The 22,306-nt window shown below is 38.3% G+C and overlaps 2 protein-coding genes across 2 annotated transcripts; one reads left to right on the forward strand and one right to left on the reverse strand.

Annotated features, from left to right (window-relative positions):
* The first annotated feature begins 491 nt into the window (after positions 1-491).
* LOC145908886 (HSPB1-associated protein 1-like) lies at positions 492-2,470 on the forward strand. The gene is made up of 5 exons (XM_082996210.1): positions 492-702; positions 804-1,114; positions 1,397-1,533; positions 1,655-1,781; positions 1,958-2,470. The coding sequence occupies exons 1-5, from the start codon at positions 519-521 to the stop codon at positions 2,441-2,443; spliced, it is 1,245 nt and encodes a 414-aa protein (XP_082852336.1). The 5' UTR covers positions 492-518; the 3' UTR covers positions 2,444-2,470.
* A 765-nt stretch (positions 2,471-3,235) lies between these two features.
* On the reverse strand, positions 3,236-21,822 carry LOC145895294 (uncharacterized). Its single transcript, XM_082984084.1, has 16 exons — positions 21,632-21,822; positions 21,188-21,272; positions 20,700-20,890; positions 20,046-20,126; positions 19,732-19,852; positions 19,318-19,359; positions 18,922-19,145; positions 18,420-18,555; positions 12,270-12,445; positions 10,951-11,016; positions 10,210-10,342; positions 9,252-9,344; positions 9,001-9,163; positions 8,486-8,701; positions 6,486-6,643; positions 3,236-6,426 (listed from the first exon to the last, which is right to left on the reverse strand). Exons 1-16 carry the CDS (start codon positions 21,803-21,805, stop codon positions 5,639-5,641), a joined length of 2,847 nt encoding a protein of 948 aa, XP_082840210.1. The 5' UTR covers positions 21,806-21,822; the 3' UTR covers positions 3,236-5,638.
* Between the last annotated feature and the right edge of the window lie 484 nt (positions 21,823-22,306).

Here is a 22,306-nt window from a genome sequence, read left to right on the forward strand (position 1 = left end):
TCGTATATTAGAAAAGTTTATGCACGTTAGCAATCATAAATGCCTTGACTTTAAAAGACATAAAACATATTAAATCACAAAGGCTTTGACCACAAAAGCACCCTACACAATCAATATCCTTTTCTTGCACTTGTTTACTAGTTGTGCTTCTGTTTAATAAAAAATACTAAACCAGTTTTACAATGTTTTTCATTCCTTCACACAAGTCTCACTAGCAGCTCTTTGAAGCGCCTTGTATGACCTCACGCAACAATAATCTCGCTTTCGCACAATTACGGTTGCAACGGGTAAAACACAACTTTGATCAGCTGTGTTTTAGAAACCTGTTTAATAATTTTTTTATTTAATTTTTCATGTCACATGCACTTTAAAGATAAAGTTATTCAGTTCTGTGCATTTCAACGTAAATAACTTCCAAAAATCTTGCTGCCTGCAGCCTGTAGGTGTATGTAGGGAAATTCCCGTAAGCGGAAAGTGGAGAAAACTTGTTCTTCAATTTTTCGGCGGAATTTTTGCTTATGTCTTTGGAAAACCTTAAGTCGTCAGTAATTAATTGTGTTCTCCATGAACCTTTTGTTGTAAAACGTTGTAGGCAAGTAAAAGAATGGAAAATCAACAATCTTACGCCAACAAAGTTGGCCAATATTCTACAAGATCAACTTGTAAAGTTTCGAATTGCGAAATCGGAAACCAATAACAAAGGTGTTTATGTCCTAAAATTTGTGTGCATTTTTTCTGTGCTTACATTGTATTAGGGTAGTTCTTGCCACAAACACAAATTGCCATTTCAAATGTTATTTTAGAGATCCAGTGGGAAAACGAATGCAAGTATGTTGAAGCCTCCATGTCAGAATTCGTAAACTGGGCCAAGTCATCATGTCGATCTAATGCTTTTGGTGACTTCAGCTGTGATAGTTCATGGGCATATGCAGACTACTTGTACATGAAGGACCTGTTCAAAAATGTACCTGAGTTTAGTGTAAACAATCAGATTGACTGGACTGTACTTGGATTTGGTCCAGATGAAGGTCTTGATGCTGCAATTTGGGTTGGATCGAAATCTGCACACACAGCCTGTCATTATGATTCATATGGATTCAATGTAGTTTATCAGGTGTTGTTTATTTTGCAAATGACATATTTTTTGTCATTATTGTCTGTGTTTTAATCTACATGTACTGAATATCAAATTTTACTATTGTTGAAATAGAGAAGCAATTTATAAGTCCCTGTGTAATTGTACTTTATTTCACTCATCTTTTCATTTGATATTGTTTATATTTATTGAAAATGTTTTGAAACAAACACTTTTTGTGTTGGTCAATTTATTTTACCAGTTTGCAGCATTGATATAGTTTAGTGGTTATATATATCTAAATAACATTTCATATATTAGGTGTTTGGAAAGAAGAGGTGGGTCCTCTATCCACCATCTGATACAAAGAACCTCTACCCAACACGTTTGCCATATGAGGAATCGAGTGTGTTTAGTGAAGTAAATATGCTCAATCCAGACATCAGAAAATACACAAGGTTATTATGCTGCTATTTTTGTGTTTTTTACTTTTGGCGAATTGGTTTTTAAGTTTTGTGGATTTGTTACAATTTGAAAGATTTGTTTTCACAAGTCACTTTTTATGATACTTTTTGTTAGGTTTTGTCAAAGTTCCCCCCATGTTGTGATCCTGGAACCTGGCGATTTGCTTTTTGTTCCAAACCACTGGTGGCACTTTGTAGAAAACCTGGAATTAAGTATCAGCGTCAATGCCTGGTTTCCTATTGTAAGTAACGCTACTCAGCCCTATATTGTGCATCGCACTACCATTTAATGCAGAAGTGTTTCATTCTATTGAATGATCTCAACACTGCGAAGGCCTTAACTTCTCTATCATTTTGATCATAAGGTTCACTGGCACTACCATATTTTTTAAATAAAAAAATTGTTATAATCTTGTAGGAAAAGGATGATGAAAGTCGATTACAAGAGGCAATCACCCAACAACTCATTAGCTGTTGCATTAAATGCGAACCTTTACTCTCAAAACACCTTATTACCAATCACCAATTACTTTCTAAAGATGAGTGTTTGTCTATCTTACAAAAAACATTGCAAATGACTGCAGGAAAATCAAATATCAAACACAATTCCATTTCCACTGTTGGTATCCATTCAAATTGCCAAAGTTGTTGGTGTAAAGAGGGAAAAAAATTAAATTTGTTTGTGGAAGAAGAGTGCTTCTATTTGGATGTGTACTGCGTCGAACATGTTGTTAAGGTGCTTGGGAATTGGACTGAAGTCCAATCTTGGTACAATGAAGGAGTTTTCCCTGAAAAGAAACCGAAGCTGTCTGCTGATCAGTTGACTTTCAATGACTTTGTTAAGTGTCTCACAAGCCCAAGTGTTGTAGAGAGTATTGCCACAGAACTGCACAATTGTTTGTAGTCACAACTGTTTTTCATAACCAATTAAATGCACATTGATTCATGTTTGAGATTACAAAACTTTTATTTCTATCATTCGTGGAGTCTGCAGAAATGACTAAAGGTCTATTTTGGTTAAGGACCTAAATGGCAATAAATCGAAGAAATCCTGTTTTCAAGGTCCTCAATGATGTACCTGTCGACTGTTCTGCTTGTTTGCCAATAACTGATGCTGTGGCATGTGACTTATACAGGGACCAAAAATTCTGTAACGGTAAAATAATTATAGCACCAGTATGGGGCAGTACAGAGCAAGGATTGTAGAGCCTGCTGGAAGATCTTGTGACCTACAGGGGGCATATTATGACAAAATTGTTGTCCGGGTTGACAAATCTGACTGTGGACTAATCCAGTGATTCCCAACCTTTTATAGCTTGCAATCTTTGAGAAATTAGCGACAATTTCTTACCCCTATTACATTTGATACATAGATTTGCTACCATGGAATATGTAAAATTAACATTCCTACTATGAAAATGCTTTTTTAGTAATACATGTTTTCCTATCTAAACTGCATTTGGACACGAGGTTTACTAGTTTTCTCAGTTGAAATGTAAGCTGAAGTTTCACAACAAGTGGCATCGAAAACAAGGTTGCAGAAAACCTTAAACAGTTTTACAAGTTCAAGTAGGCTAGTAGTTATTCTGAAATAATAATATAAAATACAAGTCAACTAGAGAGCTTTTTTTGCAGCTAAGATCATTGACTAAGAATGATAACTGTCCACAGTAAAAAGTGTATTGACGAACCTCACCAGAAAAAAACATATGCCAGGAAATATGGCAAAATAAACTCAAAATGGCTCAGTGAACATAAGTTATGATGTAAAAGTGACAATAAAGCTGCATGGATTCCATACGGCATGCAAATTCTCGGTTAAGATGAGTCCATTTATGCAAAAATAAAATAATCAAACAATGCTTCCAAACAATTATATTGTAGGAAGGAAAGCTTGTAAGTTAGTTTATAGGACAATAAAGCGAAGAAAACAATAACTCTATGTAATGTTGAACTAAAATTGTCTTGTACCATACCTAAAACGGAGTAGCATAGGCCTGACAAATATACACACATTGAACTGCAAAGCTTCGTATGATGCTGCAAACAATTGTTGGCTACTGAAAAGCGAAGAAAAATCTGAGAAATCAACAGGAACTTTTCCAAAAATTTCACATGTAAAAACAATTTGGGGTGGGGTTTTGAAAACTAAAACCTGCCAGAGAAAACTTTAGAAAGACAAAGTCGAAACAAGCGACAACCCAAAAAGAAATGAAAACAACAATTGAAAAACATGAAATTGAGCTAACAAGGAAAAACAGCGGTTAAAAATCACCACAAGCGAACGGATTTTGCAAATTCCAATTTAAAACAGTGGAAAAAATGTGAATGAAGGGAATAAATTTTGAAATGAAGTCGTCCTTTTCAAATGATTGCAAAGGCCATTTTGCTTCTATACGATTTGATTGTATTGAGACAAATTATCACAACAAAGAAAGAACAATTTGTTTGCTACACTTGACGGTTTACATACATGAAAACAGAACGATTGTGTAAATTGTGTACTAGCCACTAATGTACTAACTTAAAAGTTAATCTCCCAATGGCATTCAATGAGGTGTAACAGTTAGTGCACTGGCTTCGTCTGGCAATTTGAAAACTAGCAACAAACAGGCAAAAAAATGGCATTGTATATGGCGGCTCTAATTAAAAATTGTTACATTCGGAACTTTTTTGTACACGCAGACACACATGTATTGTATTATAATGGAAAATAATTTCCCAGGCAACGAATGTGTTTTATTGCACGACATTTCGCTTTTTTTTCTACTGACGGGTTCTTTCAAGTATACACAAGTTCTATGGTGCGTTTGTTCTATGGTGCGTTCGCTGAATGTTGATGTTGATCGTATTGTTTCGGCATGTTGACCATTACCAAATAATATTCAAAAAAATACAACGGTGTGTATCGACAGGCAAATAGCTGTACTATGAACAACATGTACCAAGCGTTTGAGACATACAAAACACAGGGGCATAGTCAGATGATTGTTCTGTTCATATTCCAAGTAGTCATTCCATATTCGGCAAAAAACACTGATATGCACACAAGTGAACGCGTATTGCGTGGCAAATATTCAAATTTGTTTGCGAAACATTGCACGTCTTCTGTTGGTTTTTTCTACTTCTACCACTACGTCTACTTATTGCTTCGGATATGTCATGATACGTTAAAAACTACACACTACACGCATTTCGTATTTGGTGTCTTCAGTGGCGCTTATTGCACAAGATGACGTGGATTTGATTTGCTCGTTCAGTTAAAAGGATCGCGCTTCATCGCTAAAAATTCGGGAAATGAAAAATATTCGCGGCTTGTAATGATGTGAGGTGTATGTGTCTGTGCATCACGCGTATAAACCATGTACGATTGCTTTCAACGCAAATGAATGAAAATATTCAGCAACATTACGACTGATTAGGACTAAAACACTGTGGATGAGATTCTGCCGTAAGGTTGGACGTAAAATACGGGTATTAGCAATATTTTATGCAGGACTTTTCCGTATAGGCAGAACATTTAAATTATTTTGACTTGACTAGGGAGAAGATTCTATTCATAAGGCAACGGTCACCACGACCTGGAACGTCATACTGGTTAAAACGTGATTCATGTCAACAATTGCTCCCAAGGTTTTCTGCCCCACAATAAATCCACCCCGTGAATGTCGACAACGCCAAGTACCATTAGTATACACGTGTACCAATGATGCGTTAGTACGGTTTAAAGGTGGCTGACATAGTTCGTATTGAATACGCCCATCAACGCGATTGTCTGTCTTTAAATAGGTGGCGTTGCGGGCATTTTAACCGTGGAGCCCTAGAATCGGCACGACATTGGGATATAGAGAGCATTTAAACTTATTGTACATCAGCTCCTGGAAGCAGTCGGGCTGGGCGCAGGTTTAACACATTTGCACAACAACAAAACACGCACGTTGGCATAAAAAGAGTTAGGTTGACGGTTGATTTTTACGATTATTTTGATTACATCAAATCAACAATCGGCTTTTGATTCTAACAAATAAACAAAACTGCCGACCAGCATCAATTTGGCTTTCAACCACAACTGTTAATACAAAATATACCTGGATCTTCGCTAAACGGTCGTATACCGTTCTATAACAGCTTCATTAGAAACCTCATCTGTGGATTCGAGACTTCGCGCGGGGCCGCCGGGCCGATAAAAAACATCAGAGTCTTGTGTGTCGATTGTAGGAAGAGTCTGAACACTTATTTGCGCAATCTCAGGTTGCGGAACAAGCGAACGCGCGCGCAAGAAACGCATTATTGCCTCGTCGTTGTCCTCGTCCGTTTGATCTTTAGGACTGGACCCGGACGTCGAAAGGTCTGTGTTGGTCGGCTCACCGTAACCGTCATCAGTGTAGGTGGTGTAGGGGGACGTCTCTGTGGTGATGCGGGGGTTGTGGTAAGGACACATATTCTCGGGGTAAGTGACTCTCGCAGCCGACGGGGAAGTGCAGTTGATGAGGCGGATGTGCTCCTCCGGGTTCTCCACGAGAGGAAGCGGAGGATGGATTTTATCGGTGACTTTCCTGCAAAGACACTTGACAGGTTCCGGAGGATGGACTCCGAGGTGATTGGCTGCCATGTCGGAGGCTACGTCGCTGCAACGCGACGTCCGTACCACGTTGTCCTCCGAAAGGGAATTCGTGAAAGAGGATGAGCTGTTCGGATCCGTTGAAGAGGAGGAAGAGGAAAGTGAGATTCGTTTCGATAAGGAGGGAGACTTCTTATACTCCGACATGAGCTTCTCGATGTCCTTGATGCCTTCAAAAAGTGCGACCCCCTGTGACGTCTGCGTGTAGTCCTTGCGGTTGACGTACACCACCGAATGACGTCCCAAAAACGTCACCTTTGACTTTCCTGTGACGTAAATATGACGCATGTAAATTTTGTCGCCCCCCGGCACCTGAATATCCTACCTTGTATGTGGAGGTACAGGTCATCTATCTGGTCCATCAGTTTGAACAAAATGGTGCAGTTTTTGAGAGCTTTACTCGCCTGGCACGAGTTTACATCGGAGTAGGGAAGCAGCGCGGTGACAAATTTACGGCGATCTCGAATGCGGGGTTCCATATATCTACGACAACACAATAAATTACAAGGTGGGAGGAATTTGACCCGTTTTTTTGCAAACGAATATCAGGGAGCGCAGCTTATCTTGATGCGTACAACATTTTTTTAAATTGTCTTAATTTGTAACAATTTGGTTTCTGGTTTCTCAATGCGAAGAAAAAGCATGAAAACTACAAAACACGAGTAAACTTGGAGTGAAGATTGGACTTTCATTTTAAAATAAATAACTTTGTAATAAAATACAAAAATGTGTCAAGCTTGAGTTGATCAAGTCAACAATTCATTATCAACCATTCAAGACAAGTAGCGGCGTTACACTTACATCATCACGTCATCTTATTTATGTGTCGATGACAGTATTTACATAATCCCAAGTGTTTGGTAAAATTATCACGAAAATAACGCCATGAGAGCCAGTGGGATTAACAATTTCGGCAGTTTTGGAAAATGTTGATGTATTTGATTCACAGAGAATGACAGGTCGACTGTATGTACGTTTTAAAACGCAAAAACATGAGCAAGCATGCAATCCAACCGTTGCAGCCTTCAGGCTATTGTTGGGAGAGAGCAAAGGTAATTGCCTTTTGTTGAACTTCAAGGTAAACAAACGAAGGAAGTTGACAGGGGTGTGGGGCATTTTATCAAGCTTTTCTCGCTAGTATATGATCACGCGTGCAAGCACTTTTTGTGTCAACATATTTGCTTCGGCATGGAAGTTTGCTGCTTGTACTTTACCAGTGACCTTGATCTTGTTGTTTACTTGAATTCTTATAAGCTGACATATGCAAGCGAGGATTGTGCCGCGTTGTCTTGTGAAAGACATCAGCCTTATGTTGATACTGACGATGCGTTTAAAGAAATATATTTGTCTTATCCGAAAGCCAGCAGATTTGAACCTTTATGGAAAGACAATTTCTTTGGCTAAAGTGCCGAAAAAAAGTCTTAGAGAAAAGAAAGACGACAAGGCTCAATGCATTTTAGAAAAAGAAATTGAAAGTTATAAAATTAGATGAAAAAACAAACAACTTTGAATACATTCGTCCCCATTTCGCTAGACTTTTATGCGCCCGAAAATTGCAGGTAATTAGGGTTGGAAAAAAATCTACACAAACAAATAAAACAAGGCGCAGCGTAATTCCCGATTTTAATCACCCGGACGTCGACCGAAATCACAATTCAACTTACGATGTCGTGACCAGATTAACAAAGGTCGTTGTGGATTTGTTATAAGTTCGCGGCTTTGTGGGAAAGAGGGCAAGCCGGTTATCTTCAGTTTTTATTCAAAGAAATTCGTCGCGGTAACTTTCATGTATTTATTTACACGTTTGCAAGGAAATTTCCAGGCGTCGGCCCTGGGTTAAACGGCGCCAAGGTGCTTTTTGGACAAAATTTCCGCCCGTCAAAGGGCAAAGTGCAAAATATTACGATCTCCTAAACCTTTTTTAGTAACTGTACAACGGTCGAGCAAAAGCTTTGTAAATAAAACTAAAAAAATTACAAGGCATTACTCGTCCCAATTCGACCAGAATTTTTAGTTGAAGTTTTTTTTTACAATTTTTCGCGTGGACGTTTAGGGTTCTCGGATTGCTGTATTTTTTTCGTTGGTGATCTGCACTTATACGGAACAAAAGCTTTATAAATAATCTCTTAGATCTGCAGTAAACATTATTTTGAACAGAAACAGGCTTCGCCACTTCCAGAAACTTTATGCTTGGACACGAAAAGTCGATCCAGATGAAGCACAAAACGAAACGTTTTTTGAGCGAAGGTTTTCAAAATATTATCTCCACACAGATGCGGATGGACACAAATATTTCAAGAGTTTGACCGATTACCAACGACCTACTTGAACATGTAGTTGAAATCGCCGACCAGTGGAATAAAATTTCCGTCTTCCGGTTCCACGTCGCACTCGAAGTGAGGACAGATGAAAATCACAAACTCAGCTTTCTCGTAAGCGTCGTGAACCCATTTGGACAAAGCGGTAGACATCTGTGTCTGTTCGAACATGTCCAGAATAACGTCCAGACCGCACACCGACCGGAGGAAAGACGCTAAATGCCTGAAAGTGAGACGTGATTTAGGTCGCGAGGTCACACATGGGTTCTTTCCTGCTCACACGACAGGCGCAAAACTTTCGTTATGATAATTTACTATGGGGTGAAATAAAAGATGCCAAACATGTGCCCTGACAATTCACCATTGTTTAAACAGGTATAACGTAAGGTCGCCACATGGTGTTAATCTAAATATTTTTAATTAACTTTAAAATATTTCAGCAAATCCAAAACAGTAATTGCTTTGTGAGGTTCACAGGCCACGGCATAAATTGTATTATCTTGCAATAAAGAAAATACCAACCTAATGACATTGGCGTGCTTTTCCGCAAGCTCAGTAGATCTGGTGTCGGATTGCCAAACTATGAGAACTGTGTGTGACACCATCGCCACCTCGCTCGTTGTTTGTGAATCAAGGCATTTTGCCAGACCTGCGGGGACGTAGTAACGAGCATGTGGACAATAACCTGCGAAAAAAGGCGGGAGAGTTATGCCATGTGGGTTTTTGAATTGACCAATAAGAGGCGGATGTGCAGTAGATACGACTACGTTTACCTTCTTTCCAGAAGTAGAGAAACAGAACAACAGCGACCACTGTGAGAACTATGACGATCACACAGGCGAGAACCGGGCCCAGAGCATGCTCTTCTAAAAGCAAAGAAAAATCGATAATAAGGACTTGTTGCTTAAGTTTGGAGGAACGTAGCCCTCGATTAGGCATTGTCTTATTACCAGCGACACCAATATACCGAAATATGAAATAAAATGTTTAAAATCTTATTTTAAACAATTTAATAAGTACTATACTTTTTAAACACACAAAGCACTATAGCTTTTGACAATAAAAAGATTTAAAAAGCGTCTTATTCAAATAGAATCTTTGAGTTATTCTTTTATTACTGTGTGTTACTGTAACTAAGGAACTGAAGATGCCCACAGGGCGAAATACATATTCCAAACAACAGTCAGACTGATCCTGTTGTCAAAAGTTAGTGCTTTGTGTGCATATTGCCACTAGGGTAGTTACACAGCGATCGCTAGGACACAATCTGCAGTCCATAGTTTAGATCACAATATTTGAAGTGTTTTTTAAATATTTTTTGGGAGGTTCCATTTCGGTGGAAGGTTTTCGGTTGCCTTCCAGCGCGAGTTGTATTGTAATGTCATCCCGGTAGAAGACTTCCTGGCAGACGGGCACGGACAAAAACACGGATGCCTATTTACATTTTCAACAGATCCGATGCGAGTTAGTTAACAAGTGGAAGTTGCGCAAGATTGGTTCTGCTCGCATACAATGCGGTGACTTGTGCATGCAGAAAACAGTAGGAAGGTAACGATTTGCATCTTGAATGCATTGTGCGACGTTCCAAGACAAACGGTGGCTCAATGGCTATTCCGACATAAGGGAAGCACACAAAGAATGGCTTGACGAACTCAACAGCATTGAGTGCAGAGCGGCAGATGGCATTCATTGTTGTCACAATATGTTGAACCAGATGGACCGACTACTTACTGAATTTGTCCCATTCGCTTAGAATGCGAAATTGGATGGGTGCGTTCCATACAGGGTCGACAAATATTTTGCCCTTGTGCTTCTTCTCGAGGTATGTGGTTTCAGGGAGAAACGAAACGCGAACTTCCTTTATCTGCAACCAAGTTTAACACGCTTGATTACGTTGATGCAAACACACGCGGAACTTATATACACATCATACAGGTGTGATGACAGGGGAGATAGCGGTTAGGTGATTGTGACCAAATGTCGCTGATTAACGAATAGAGGATAACGGCACAATGAAAGGTATTGTATAGTTTGAACGGGAACTTTTTTCCCACCTTCCTTTCATGAAATCTTTCACTTTTGTTACATTGAGACAAATAATCGCTACCCCTCATTATCCCACGCTTATAGACTACAAAATACCAAGAGTATCATTTGAATGAAACAAAAGTAAATTCAAATGGTACATGTAATAAAGAAATAGTTTTGAAACACAAAGCAAATATATTAATTCTTTTTTACAATTGACAAAGGAATTTCTTCAAGACGTTGTTGTGTTATTTTATTGTTCAACGTTAGGCGTTTGGTTCGTATAACGGATTTCACTTTGTTACACGCTGCTGAACGTGGCGTAAACACGGTCAATGTAACACAAGCTAACAAACGATTACTTAATTTAATACCACTAATACGTTATGATTTTTACGGTTTTACAGCAATGTCAAGGTAACAATTCAAGATAACAATCCTCACCTGGACGTTGTGTAGACCTGGTTTAACGTTGTAAAACCGCGCGGTTATGTTTCCGTTTTCGTCTTTCTGCAAGTTAAAACAACAAAATGACCAACGCAAAACAAAGAACTGGAAGCAAAATTTTAGTATTATATAATTAATTTTTTAGTATTACATAATTTTTGTGAGAGCTGCAGACAGGGTGTATACACGCACTGTTTCGACCTGTATATAAGGTCTCATCAGTGCAGCTGTTGATGTGGCACTGTGCTAGCTGGTAGACTAGCAGGCACACAGATTTCCACTTTGTGGTAACTTCTTTTTAAGTGTTACTATATTTAATTTTTTACCATTAAATAGTTTAGATTTTTTGTATCATTTTCTATTATATATAATATAGTTTAAGTATTAAATTTAATTTTTTTTAGTATCATATAACTTTTATTTTTAGCATCATATAAAATTAATTTTTCAGTGTCAAGTATTTTTTTTTATCATATAATTCAATTTTTTAGTATTAAATCATTTCATTTTTTAGTATCACATTATTTACATTTTTAGTGTCATATAAAAGAAGTTTTTCGTAATATAATTTTTTTTTGTGCCAAACTTTTTTTTGTCGTCTAAATATGAAGGCAAACATAATCACACGGGCAGTGGTTAATCGCGTTTGACACGCGTGATTCTCGTTTCGATTAAATAACTTTGCGTTGAAGGTCAGTGTCGCCACAACTGGCACTGAACTATGTTATTGGAAGGTGGCTACTGTGGAGCCCCGAGGGCAAGAAGCATGCACGTTGAAGTTAGAAATATTCACATGAGTTCCAGAAAATTTTACCGCAAACCGGTCTGTTTGTTCAAAGTTTTACAAGCAACAAAATGATCGAACATTGTTTTGCGATGAAGATTTTACACTTAAGGGCAAGGTTATATTTTGTTTTCATGTCAAATCTTTTTGGGTAAATCAAAATTAGAATCGGTGAGTATTTTTTCGACGAAACTACGCTATATTTAAACGGATACGTGTTGCAAGGTTTGCATATATGCAGCGGGTAAAAATAGCAAGTCGGTAAATAACGTCATGGTACACTAGCAAGAAAATGGTCCAGTAATTTAATAATTCATCTTACGGGGCTCATGACCTTAACCCCTCAAAACAAGGAAGTTGATTGTATTCACCCTGTATATTAGGTAACCGTGGTTTTCAAATAACCGTGCAAAGAGTTTCAGAACTCGACCGACAGCCATAAAGAGGAACTTTTTGAGTCGGCGTCGACGCAAGTGGTTTTCCCGGCGGGAACGAAAATTGGAAACCCATAGAGCGACAAGAAAATCCTTACCGTGTCGAGCGTAACATTCAACTCGCGGTAGGTGATTGAAATTTCATTGTTGTCGGGGTGAATGTTCAATCGAACCGCGTAAACAGTGATGTTGAATTCGGGTGGTGCGGCAGCAAAGGACACGTCGACCATTCCGCCTCCAAGTTCAGTTATCTGCGGCACCGGCGGTTGCCATGCTGCAAACGTAACAATCGTGATTATGACGAAACAAACACTTTTGAATGTGAACACAAGAAGGTATTTAACTAGATGTGGCTCAAATGATCAATGGAAACGCACACGTCTATGATACCTACTCGGAAATATATTCAAATGCCATTATAATATCAACTTCAATGCGCATTTTTCAGAAAAAAAACAACGAATAACTATAGGATAGTGGGCATTTTGTGATATTAATATTTTGGAAAATTAGGATTGAGTTCCTTCTATTGTCGGGATAAACGATTCCCAGCACATTTGTATGCTTGTTTTGGTCAGGCCCCCGGCAAACCAGTGTTGCTTGGGTTAGGTGTATATATAACTTGTTAACACGGATTAAAATGAGAGTAGTGAGTGAGTGGTTTCAGGGGGGCAAGTCGAGCTCCTCGCTATCCCATCCATTAAGAAATCAATATCATCAAGCTCCAGGCCGACTAAGAAATCAGCTTGCACGCTCTGGCGAGACCCAATTTCAGGACAAGCCGCCTAAATTATTCATGTACCGCGGAAAACGGTCAAAACTAGGGACAAAGTTGGAAAAACGAAGACACGACCACACACCTTGTTACCTCCTTGTATCGTTTATGTTATCTTGCGGCACATAGTTTGGAGCTGGCAAATTTTATGCTGCTGGGCTGCCCGGAAAATATTTCACGCAAACCGCAATATGGAGTCAATATGGGGTTCAAAGTCCCATTGAGAATATGGCGCCGCCAAAACGAGCTTGAATTTTTGTATAGAATGCGGAAATTCAACAACGACATTGTAACAGAATGGCAATGGACCAAGAATCCTCATTAATCAGGGTAATATTTAGAAGTACTACTTTAATATACACAGCTTTAAATGCAAAATATACAACAAACAAACAATTTGTGGACCAGACATGGACAAGTATGTTTAATAGTGCAAAGAAACTTCGGCAAAACCGAAGTCACTTTTTTCTCATACCGCTGACGTCAAATGGTAAAACGCCATGCCAAACAAATACCCAAAATATTTATGTTTCGGAACCTAAAAGTGGGCTGCGTGCTGATTGTTCAGTTGGAAAACATTTCAATATTTGGTTTTATAGGAGATTGTAGAATGTGACAAAAGTAAAAAAAAAACTGTATTGGAGAAAGAAGTAAGAAAAATAATTGAACCAAATGGTGAGAAAGATATAATAAAACAATACAACGGGACCCAAAACCGAAACTTTTCGTCATGTTGGCAGCGTGACTGATACCGGAAAATTTCTTGATGGAAAGTTGCCAACAAAAATTTGCTTCAACTCCGTTTTTGGTGACTGTTGTGTCTTTTTTACAACGTGCCAAAAAGCCAGGGGTTTTCTCCACTCACAGTCGCACGTTTTCGCACTTTCGAATGACTTCCGGAATTAACAAAACTCGTTACGTTGCCACGCGGTACGGCACACGTTCATTCCTCGCAAATTTAGGAAAAATGCCCTGATAGAAAATAAACTTCGCAAAGGCCAAGAACTAACCATTTGTGTTTGGTGAAATCTGGTTGCTCTTGATGAATAGTTATTTAAAAGATACAGGTGTGTAGACATCTTGAAAAAAATCATCTTAAAAAAAAGGGCCGACGCGCTCGTTCGATCAATCTCTAGAGTTCGTTTTTTCAGTTTCGTCCTAGTTACGTGCCAAGAAAATCAAAGTGACACAAAAGACATCAAAAAACTCAATCAATCACTATTACGCATGGACTCTTGAAAATATAGACAGATAACTGTTACTGAAGTGCGGTAGTTGAGTCCTAAAGGACAAAAATCCCCATCACATCACACAGTAAATAGGTGTTGTGATTACGTAATATCAGCTGGCTTGCTTTATGTAAATCAGTTCCTAATCGTGCGCTTCCGCGACCAGTCAGTTGGCCGAAACGTCACAATCATCTCTTTATGAGGTAACAACAACGTCGTCCTTGGCTTGTTCCTCGCGCTTGATTGGATGATTAAACTTCATAACATCGACCGAATGCATATAAAATAACAGTAAACAAGGTGCCGACAGTAAACAAGAAGTGAATCAAGCCAGACTCGATGAATTGTAAGGAATGGCAGGAGTTCATATCTAGGCATCTTTTAACCAATAGACTTTCCTTACGAAGCATTAACTCAATTGAAACTTCAGGTCTTTTCTCAATCGACCACTGGAGCACCTGATTTAAATACTACTCGGGGAGCCCTCGTCATAATCACTTTCCCAGACACAAAAGTTGGACCCAGCCTGTGGCGTGTAACCATAAAACGCACAAAAGGCTGGTTTGATATTCTGTTAGTGGATATAAGCCTACAGTAACAATAATGTCCTCATGTTCTCACCAACTTCTAACATTGAAATTTACTGTTTTGAAATGTCAGTATCAACTTCATGTGATAGCAGATTGCAAAAACTGGATCAATTTAAACCAAAGGCCCCCTGGCATATGCTTATATGTTAAAATTACCGTATCAATTTACTGTTTTGAAAAGTTCGGTAGTCATAATTTACGTAGATGAAGCAATGTTATGCACGAGCAAATATATCCTCTTTCGCAAACATTTTCCTCGGGGTAATGGGCATAGAAAACTTGTATTCTTTTTACAACTTGTAATATAAATTATGCTAAGCTAACAGTAACAGAGTTATATAAATTAAAGAAAAACTGCCGCAATTGACCGTATTTTTCAGAACTAATATAACAACACAATGTTAGGTTTCGTTTGAAAAAATACACGACAAAACACACAGTCTGGTAAATATGTTAAAAGCGAATTGTCTGAGGACATGGCTTGTGTGGCCTCGGGGCAGACAAAGGTGCCTCCTCATCGATGACCCGACTTAACTCTACACTGAAAACACGGCATTTGTTCAATTCAAATTGCGCGCCGCGCATTCCGAGAAATGTTGTCTTGCAAACTGCTGGAAACTTTCTACGATTATCCGTTTTACCAGCTACGAAATATACGATTTAATTTGTCGGTGTGTTTTCAAACATACGCGCGTATGTAAGTTGAAGTAATGGCCAAGCGATATTACGATATCGTACATAATATGTACACATGTTTCGCCCAATATTATCGTGCGACTTTACTGAATGCAACGAATTCCGGGCATTGGTTCCCATTTACAAAACAACCCGCCAAAAATGACACACCTGAGTTGAGTATACATTCATGGTATTTACTACCACGGATATTTTTCATTTTGAGGCAAATCCTCACAATTCACTACATCGTATCGCGATGGACGATACACCCATCAATCAGTCAGAAAATTTTCGACCAAAATCGCAAGGCAACTGTTAAATTCTGTTTTCATCAATACCATTGCCCGGTAAAAGAAATTGTGTAATTAATAATACCATCCAGGAATAGAAAAGGCAAAGCTAATTTGCAAATCATTGTAAGCGAACGTTTCGAAAATTGCCGTGTTCATTGCACTCATGATAAACACAACTGTGTTCAAAACTCTTGCTTATGATCATTAGCATATTAGGTTTGGCTTTTCTATTGCGTGTAATTAACTAAAACGTTTTTGCCCGTAAAAGTGGTTGTACAAAAAGTGTATGCGAAAATAATAACAGCTGCTTGGATTCCATATTTTACAACCAGGAACAATGGATTGACTTCCCTTCCTAGGCGGTGAAATCCGCTTGGAAGCTTTTCCCTGACATCAGCACCACAGTTTCGTGTGTTTAGCAGAATACTTGCAGAGTGTGAAGAAACGAAGTGGCAACGAGGAAACGAGGATTAAGTGGCCTACGTGGTTAATTGGTCGGGAAGCCATTCAGACGATGTGCCATACGGGATGGGTCAAGTTGCAACAAAAAATGAAAGTCGACGCCGCGTTACACGGCAACGTTTTTAATTTGCAGCGAATACAGAGGGTGGAATGCACCCGTCATTGTTTTAATCCTTCCCTCGAATACTCCTCCGGCACAAATTGCCAATTGAGGAAAAGGGATGGCGGTTTTGCTGTTTAAAACCAGCGAAAAGCTTTACACAGCGGTCAGTACCTTTACGAAAACAATTTTCGACGCGATATTGGTGGCGATGTGTATAAACTTTACCAATCATTTAAAGTCAGATACAGCAAGTGTGAAAATATCTTTAAGTCAAAAGTGAAACCGCTACCACGGCCCCTGGTGGTGTGAAATGTGAACGACATTTGCAACCCTGCAATCGCGCCCAAACATCGTGATGCTATTTCGGACGATACAACACATAACCACAATTAGCGGTTGAGGTGGCATTTCACGAGAAGCCGCAAGGTAAAACCCGAAAGTTGAAAAGGGTTACTTTGGGGACTGAATATGAACAAAATGTCGAGACAAAAAATAGAAATATTTAGGCGCTAAAATTCTATTTTTTACAATTTCGGCAAAAAATATCCAATTTTGGCAATACTTTACTAAGCTGTCAATATTGCTGTTTCACCACTGAAACTGTGCACAATCTTGAGGTCTCCGAAAACAAGTTATAGCACTAGCAATACAATGATGGAAACTGGCAAACCCAAGCACACGGTGATGATTAATTGCAAGATGATTTTAATGAAACCTGCACCACAGGTCGACGTGAGTTGGTTAAAACTTCCATCGGGAGAAGATCGACCGCGTGATCACGCACAGCCATGGCGTGATGGAATTCCAGAACGTTTGGGGCTTTAAAAGTAGATTATTATCTCATTTAATCCTTTACATTGAAACAAATTGGAATAAATTCTGCAACAACGTGATACCTTTCCATATTTTTGTGAAAATATCACACAGAGTAAAAACAAGATGTTTCCACACAATTGCAAAAAAATGTGGCAGCACTATGGCTGACTAAACTGTGCATCTCTTATCACATCTGCCAATTTGCTGCAAACAACGCACACTGACTGACGTCAGCGCTGTTCCGGTCAGGTAATTCCACGATTATTTGGCCCAGACCAACGCTTGGCGGGCACAAATCTTCGGGGCAAACGACATCATGGGTCGATACATGTAAATTATCGGACTAAGAGCATTTCGAAAACACGTGCGCGCCAGAATTATGAATCAATGTTTTCGGTGTCTGAATCACATACTATGTGCCAGAGTTCGACTTCTGGCTTCCCAGTAAACAATCCCCAGTAACCTTATGATTGGATACAGTGGCTGCAAGTGTCGCAACAATTTCATTACCATAATCATTCACACAGATTGTACATGTTTTGTAAATCTTTACGACACAAAACATGGTCCGCATATTGAACACGTTTCGATTCTAAAGTTGCTGTAAAATTCCCTGGCAGACATTTTGATTGTTTCTGCATTGATTATGTAAAGAATCGAAACGTGTTGCTGAACTGTTCATGTCATTTTTTCAGGGCAAATGGAAGTTTTTGCACAGACGTAGGCACCTTTTGTGTAGTCAACATTTCAACAAGCACAAGCGAATTGGTCGATAATGCGTCCAAATCAAAATTACTGAACCAATTCTCACAGCAAATTTTACTTTCACGTACTTGCATTTAGGCGCTCGCACTGAAAGTCGTATGGTTGGAAGGCCCGTATTGCCTATGTTAACGTACCTGCATATTCTACAAGTGTTAGTATCAACTTCGTTTTTCCTATTTATTACAGTGACTTGACTGTGTTTTGGTTGTCATTCATAGCTATATTTAGCCATTGTTTTGCTTCCATCCCTTGAGGAGTTGATTGAATCGATTCAATTACACCCATTTCCACAGGAGGTGGAAATATTAAGAGGCTTGAAAAACTTGCGTAAGGCTCATAATAATTATCTGCACATTTAAGCAAGAACATCCTGCACCTTCTGCACGAATCTCAACTACACAACTACAGCTACTTTATTAAGTTTGTTGTTGATGCTGCCGGGCATATTACTAAGCTACTTTATCAAATTTGGAACAGGTCTGGATTTTAGGGCAAAAATGCAAAGGTTTGAGAGCTCTTTTTGCAACAAAGACTCACGTTTGATCTCGATGATGTAGGTGCGTACGATGGATGTTATGCGGGTGTTGAAAACGACCACGCCAGTCGTCAAGTTGGCTTCTTTGGCCAGCGGGTAAATCATGCTGAACGTTGTGTTTGGTCTTTCGCCGGGTGCCTGACGAACAAACAAATCTGTTTTTGGCGACGTCATTGCCACAAAATTCTGCGCCAAATATCTTCATTGATTTTGGCTTTGATCAACGCAAAAAGACAATAAATTAGTTCATCGCTGATGCGAGTCTTGCGTATTTTACCTATAGTATCGGGGCTGATTCCCACTACACCAAGTATATTAAAAAACAAAACACTTTACCCCGTCTGCATTTACATGCATCGGAAACAATGGATAAACGTTACCTTGCTCAAGCGAATTTGGGATGCAGAATAGTGCGCAAATTGTGCCTCGTTGAAAAACGAAATCGTTTCACACAACAACAACAACGGTTAGAGAGAGTAAAAAACAATGTTTGTTCCAACTTACCAGAAACACTTTATCCGTTCCACCAATCGTTCTTCGTCTGCTGTTACGAAAGAAGTTAAGATTGACCAGGGAGACCCCGTTCCTCGAAAGCTTCGTTTTGTAGCTCACGAACAGCTGGTAGTAGTACAAATTCTTGCAATCTGGCCAGGGATCAGCCGACACGGACACTGTGTAGCCGCTGATCGTGACATTCGGGAAGCCGTAATTTTTAACCGGGTCGTCCGCTGCCGAATAGAATACTACGTCTTTGCAAGCAAGAACTATTACTTCAGAAAACAGCAGTTTTTCTTTTTTGTTTAATTACAAAAATGGCTGAAGGAAACTATGATATTTGAATGACAATGCCTTGAAAATTTTCAAATCTCTTGGACAAAAAATTGCTAAAATCTAACTTACGACAAACGCACTCATCTCCATTGGTGTTGAGTTCTGCACAAGCTGCAAATCAAAACAAAAGGTTTGATATTTGAGTACAATATATACCAATTCCCAAACTGAAGGGAAGTCAGTAAGGTAACCTTGGTATTCTTAAAAATTTATGAATGACAAGTGTTTAGCAAGCATTAGCCTTGATAGAAAAATGTTAAATTTATGTTTAATGCTTGTAATTGCCCTACAAGTCATTGATACCTGTTGTAGACTGTATCGAAAAATATCTTTAAATTGGCATTTAACAAAATGATATAATTTGCCTTCGGGCAAAGTTGAATGGAGTGCAGTAGTTTATCCGCTTTACTCTGTGGGTATTTGAGATTGTATATCTGGTTACAAATGCCAGTGGAACATTAACAACATTGCAATTACACTTACTCTTAGTTTTGTAGGTAAAAGTACTGTACAAATCAGTTTCAGTGTAAGGAATGCTTGATAGATATCCCGTGTATTTGTCTCCCTTCACAAGCTTATATGGATAAATAGCAGTGAAGGTCATCTATCAAAATAATATCACTACTTCAGGATTGGTCAAACGGCAGACCAAAAAAACGGATAGTGGAACTGTCATGAATATGCAACAAGTTAAAACACATTAACTTATATAAACATATATACATGACAACAAGTGATCAATCTATTTCATACAACAATCTTCATGAACAAAACAATGCATAATTAAGGGAAAATACCTGTTCTGTCCTGTCAAGGTATCTCGATAGTTCTAAAGTATAGCAGTCCGATTCACGCATTCCAGAAGATTGGATGTCAAGCTAAAAAAATCACAAATCTTAACCTGGAGTTTAGTTCTATAGCGCAACAAATTCGACACTAGTTGTGTTTCATAATCAACATTTCATTGGAAACTTTCCACACATCCTTGGGCTTTGTCTTTGATGTTTGTTATTAAAAAATTTTTAAGAATATTATGGAAAACTGAACTTCAGCCGGTTACTTTTGATCGCTTTGAAAAATTTCAAGCGGGTTTAGCTCTTATCTGTATGCAAATTATACTACATGGAAATATTTATCAATTTGCATTACTAGGAAATAAATATTGGGTTACTTATTTTGCAGCTAACATATCAAGTGTTTGCAAATAGAATTAACCTGAGGATGTTACTTTTTTAAGTCAAACATGTTTAAACTTTTTCTTTACGTGGGTTCGTCAATTGTTTTTTTAATATTTTCATTAGCAAGTGGTCAATTTAAAATTTTGTTAAATTTTTGTGCTTATTAGGGATGTGCCTGTTTGAATTTATCCAAATAGTAAGCATATTTTATTATTCATCAAGATTCGAATTTTTTGTGCATTGGCATATCCTTATACACATGTAAATATTTACCTGGTAACCTTCTACTGCATCCCTGCCAAAGAAGCATGGCTGCCAGATGACCAGCAAATACCCATTCAATGGGCCGTTTGGCTTTACTTGAAACCCAAATTCATGGACTTTGATATTTTCTAGTGCTGGTGCACATGTGATTGGTTCTCCAGAATAAGCCCCTTCTTTGAACTTTTCCATGCAAGTTACATCTGCCAAAAAAAAGATAATCATAATAGTTTAAATTGAAGTCTTGTTTACTGCAACACATAACAAGGTTAGTCAAAACTGATTAAATCAGGCCACAGACGAAGGAAAGAGGTGAAAATCCTATTAATTTACTTGCAATTAGAATTTGAATAGGCTTATGTAAGTGATAGACAAACAATTGAAAGTTGGGGCACATCTTTATCCTGATTTGAATTGCAATAAACTGATTAAACAATGAAAATATTTTAGTGAATTAACTCTTTATGGAAACTCTTTTCAAAGCAATCAGTCTGAATTACTTTCAAATAAAATCCATTCATCTTTTACACAGTTTTTCATACAGCTGAGATAAGCTTTATTTGATGGATCCCACAATTGCAGAGCCTAAAACAAAACATATGAAGCAATAGAGAGGGCAGTAATAACATGAATTGCTTTACCCTTACAATACAATATCCATTTTTACAAAAGGAATTATTAAAATGGCAAAAAAAGTGTTGGTCATTAATAAGCTTTTTAATAATTAGAAGACACAAAAATCTACTTGGAATAACTATGGTATCAACTGTAAATGTTATTGTATTTTTACAATTTTTTTAAACTAAATTGTCTTCCATATAGTTAGGCATAATCAGAGTCAATTATTTTGTACTTTAGGCAGGTAAACTTTACATAATTTAAGTAAGTAATTGCATCTTTAATAAAACATTCTGGATACAGTAATGCAAAAACAATTTCTGTACCTGGAAAGCACATTTTTTTGTGCAATTGTAATGTGGAATTTCACTTGGTGTGGCAACCGTGGCTACCTCCGTTGCTGAGACTGCAAAACGAGCGGCAAGAAAAACAGCTAATGCACCAAATAAATAGTGCAAACTAACACGATTTGTATAGTACTTTGTCATCACAGCAAGCATTTACATCGAAAAACATGTACAACTATTTGTGCAGAGATCGACGAACAACACTGATGTAAAAAAGAAGTATGGGTTGAAACAAACATTGCCTTAATATTCAGCGTTGACGAATTACTCGCTTTTAACCAAAGTCAACAAACAGACTACAATTTACTTCAGTGTTTGTCCCGCCGTGTACGACTTTGAAACGACAACGCCGACATCAATCTACTACTACTACATTTTTGCCGTGTTTCGCATAACCCGACGTCGATTCTGCAACCTTTGCTCGAATGCCTTGAGTTAACTGAAATGCAAAACAACGCAGGGGAAAAACTGCGTGATGTTTTCATGCGTGGCATAGGAGAAAAAGGTTTCAGTCAAGCGAGACGAACTAATTTTACTCAATGGTTGGCAATGTGGCTCCCAAGGTGTCTATGGGATGATTCCAGGGGGTCCTTGAACGAACAAAGGCAGCTATCTTACAGAATACATCAGGAACATAACTTACGGTTTTACAAA

Source organism: Ascidia mentula, chromosome 1 (assembly GCF_947561715.1).
Source record: "Ascidia mentula chromosome 1, kaAscMent1.1, whole genome shotgun sequence".
NCBI lineage: Eukaryota > Metazoa > Chordata > Ascidiacea > Phlebobranchia > Ascidiidae > Ascidia > Ascidia mentula.

Coding starts and splice junctions, on each gene's coding strand:
- LOC145908886 (XM_082996210.1), top strand. CDS start 519: ATGTCTTTGGAAAACCTTAAGTCGTCAGTAATTAATTGTGTTCTCCAT. Junction 1,115..1,396: donor GATTCAATGTAGTTTATCAG/GTGTTGTTTATT, acceptor TTCATATATTAG/GTGTTTGGAAAGAAGAGGTG. Junction 1,534..1,654: donor GACATCAGAAAATACACAAG/GTTATTATGCTG, acceptor ACTTTTTGTTAG/GTTTTGTCAAAGTTCCCCCC.
- LOC145895294 (XM_082984084.1), bottom strand. CDS start 21,805: ATGCTTGCTGTGATGACAAAGTACTATACAAATCGTGTTAGTTTGCAC. Junction 20,127..20,699: donor ATGCAGTAGAAGGTTACCAG/GTAAATATTTAC, acceptor TGATTTTTTTAG/CTTGACATCCAATCTTCTGG. Junction 8,702..9,000: donor AAGCACGCCAATGTCATTAG/GTTGGTATTTTC, acceptor TCTCACTTTCAG/GCATTTAGCGTCTTTCCTCC.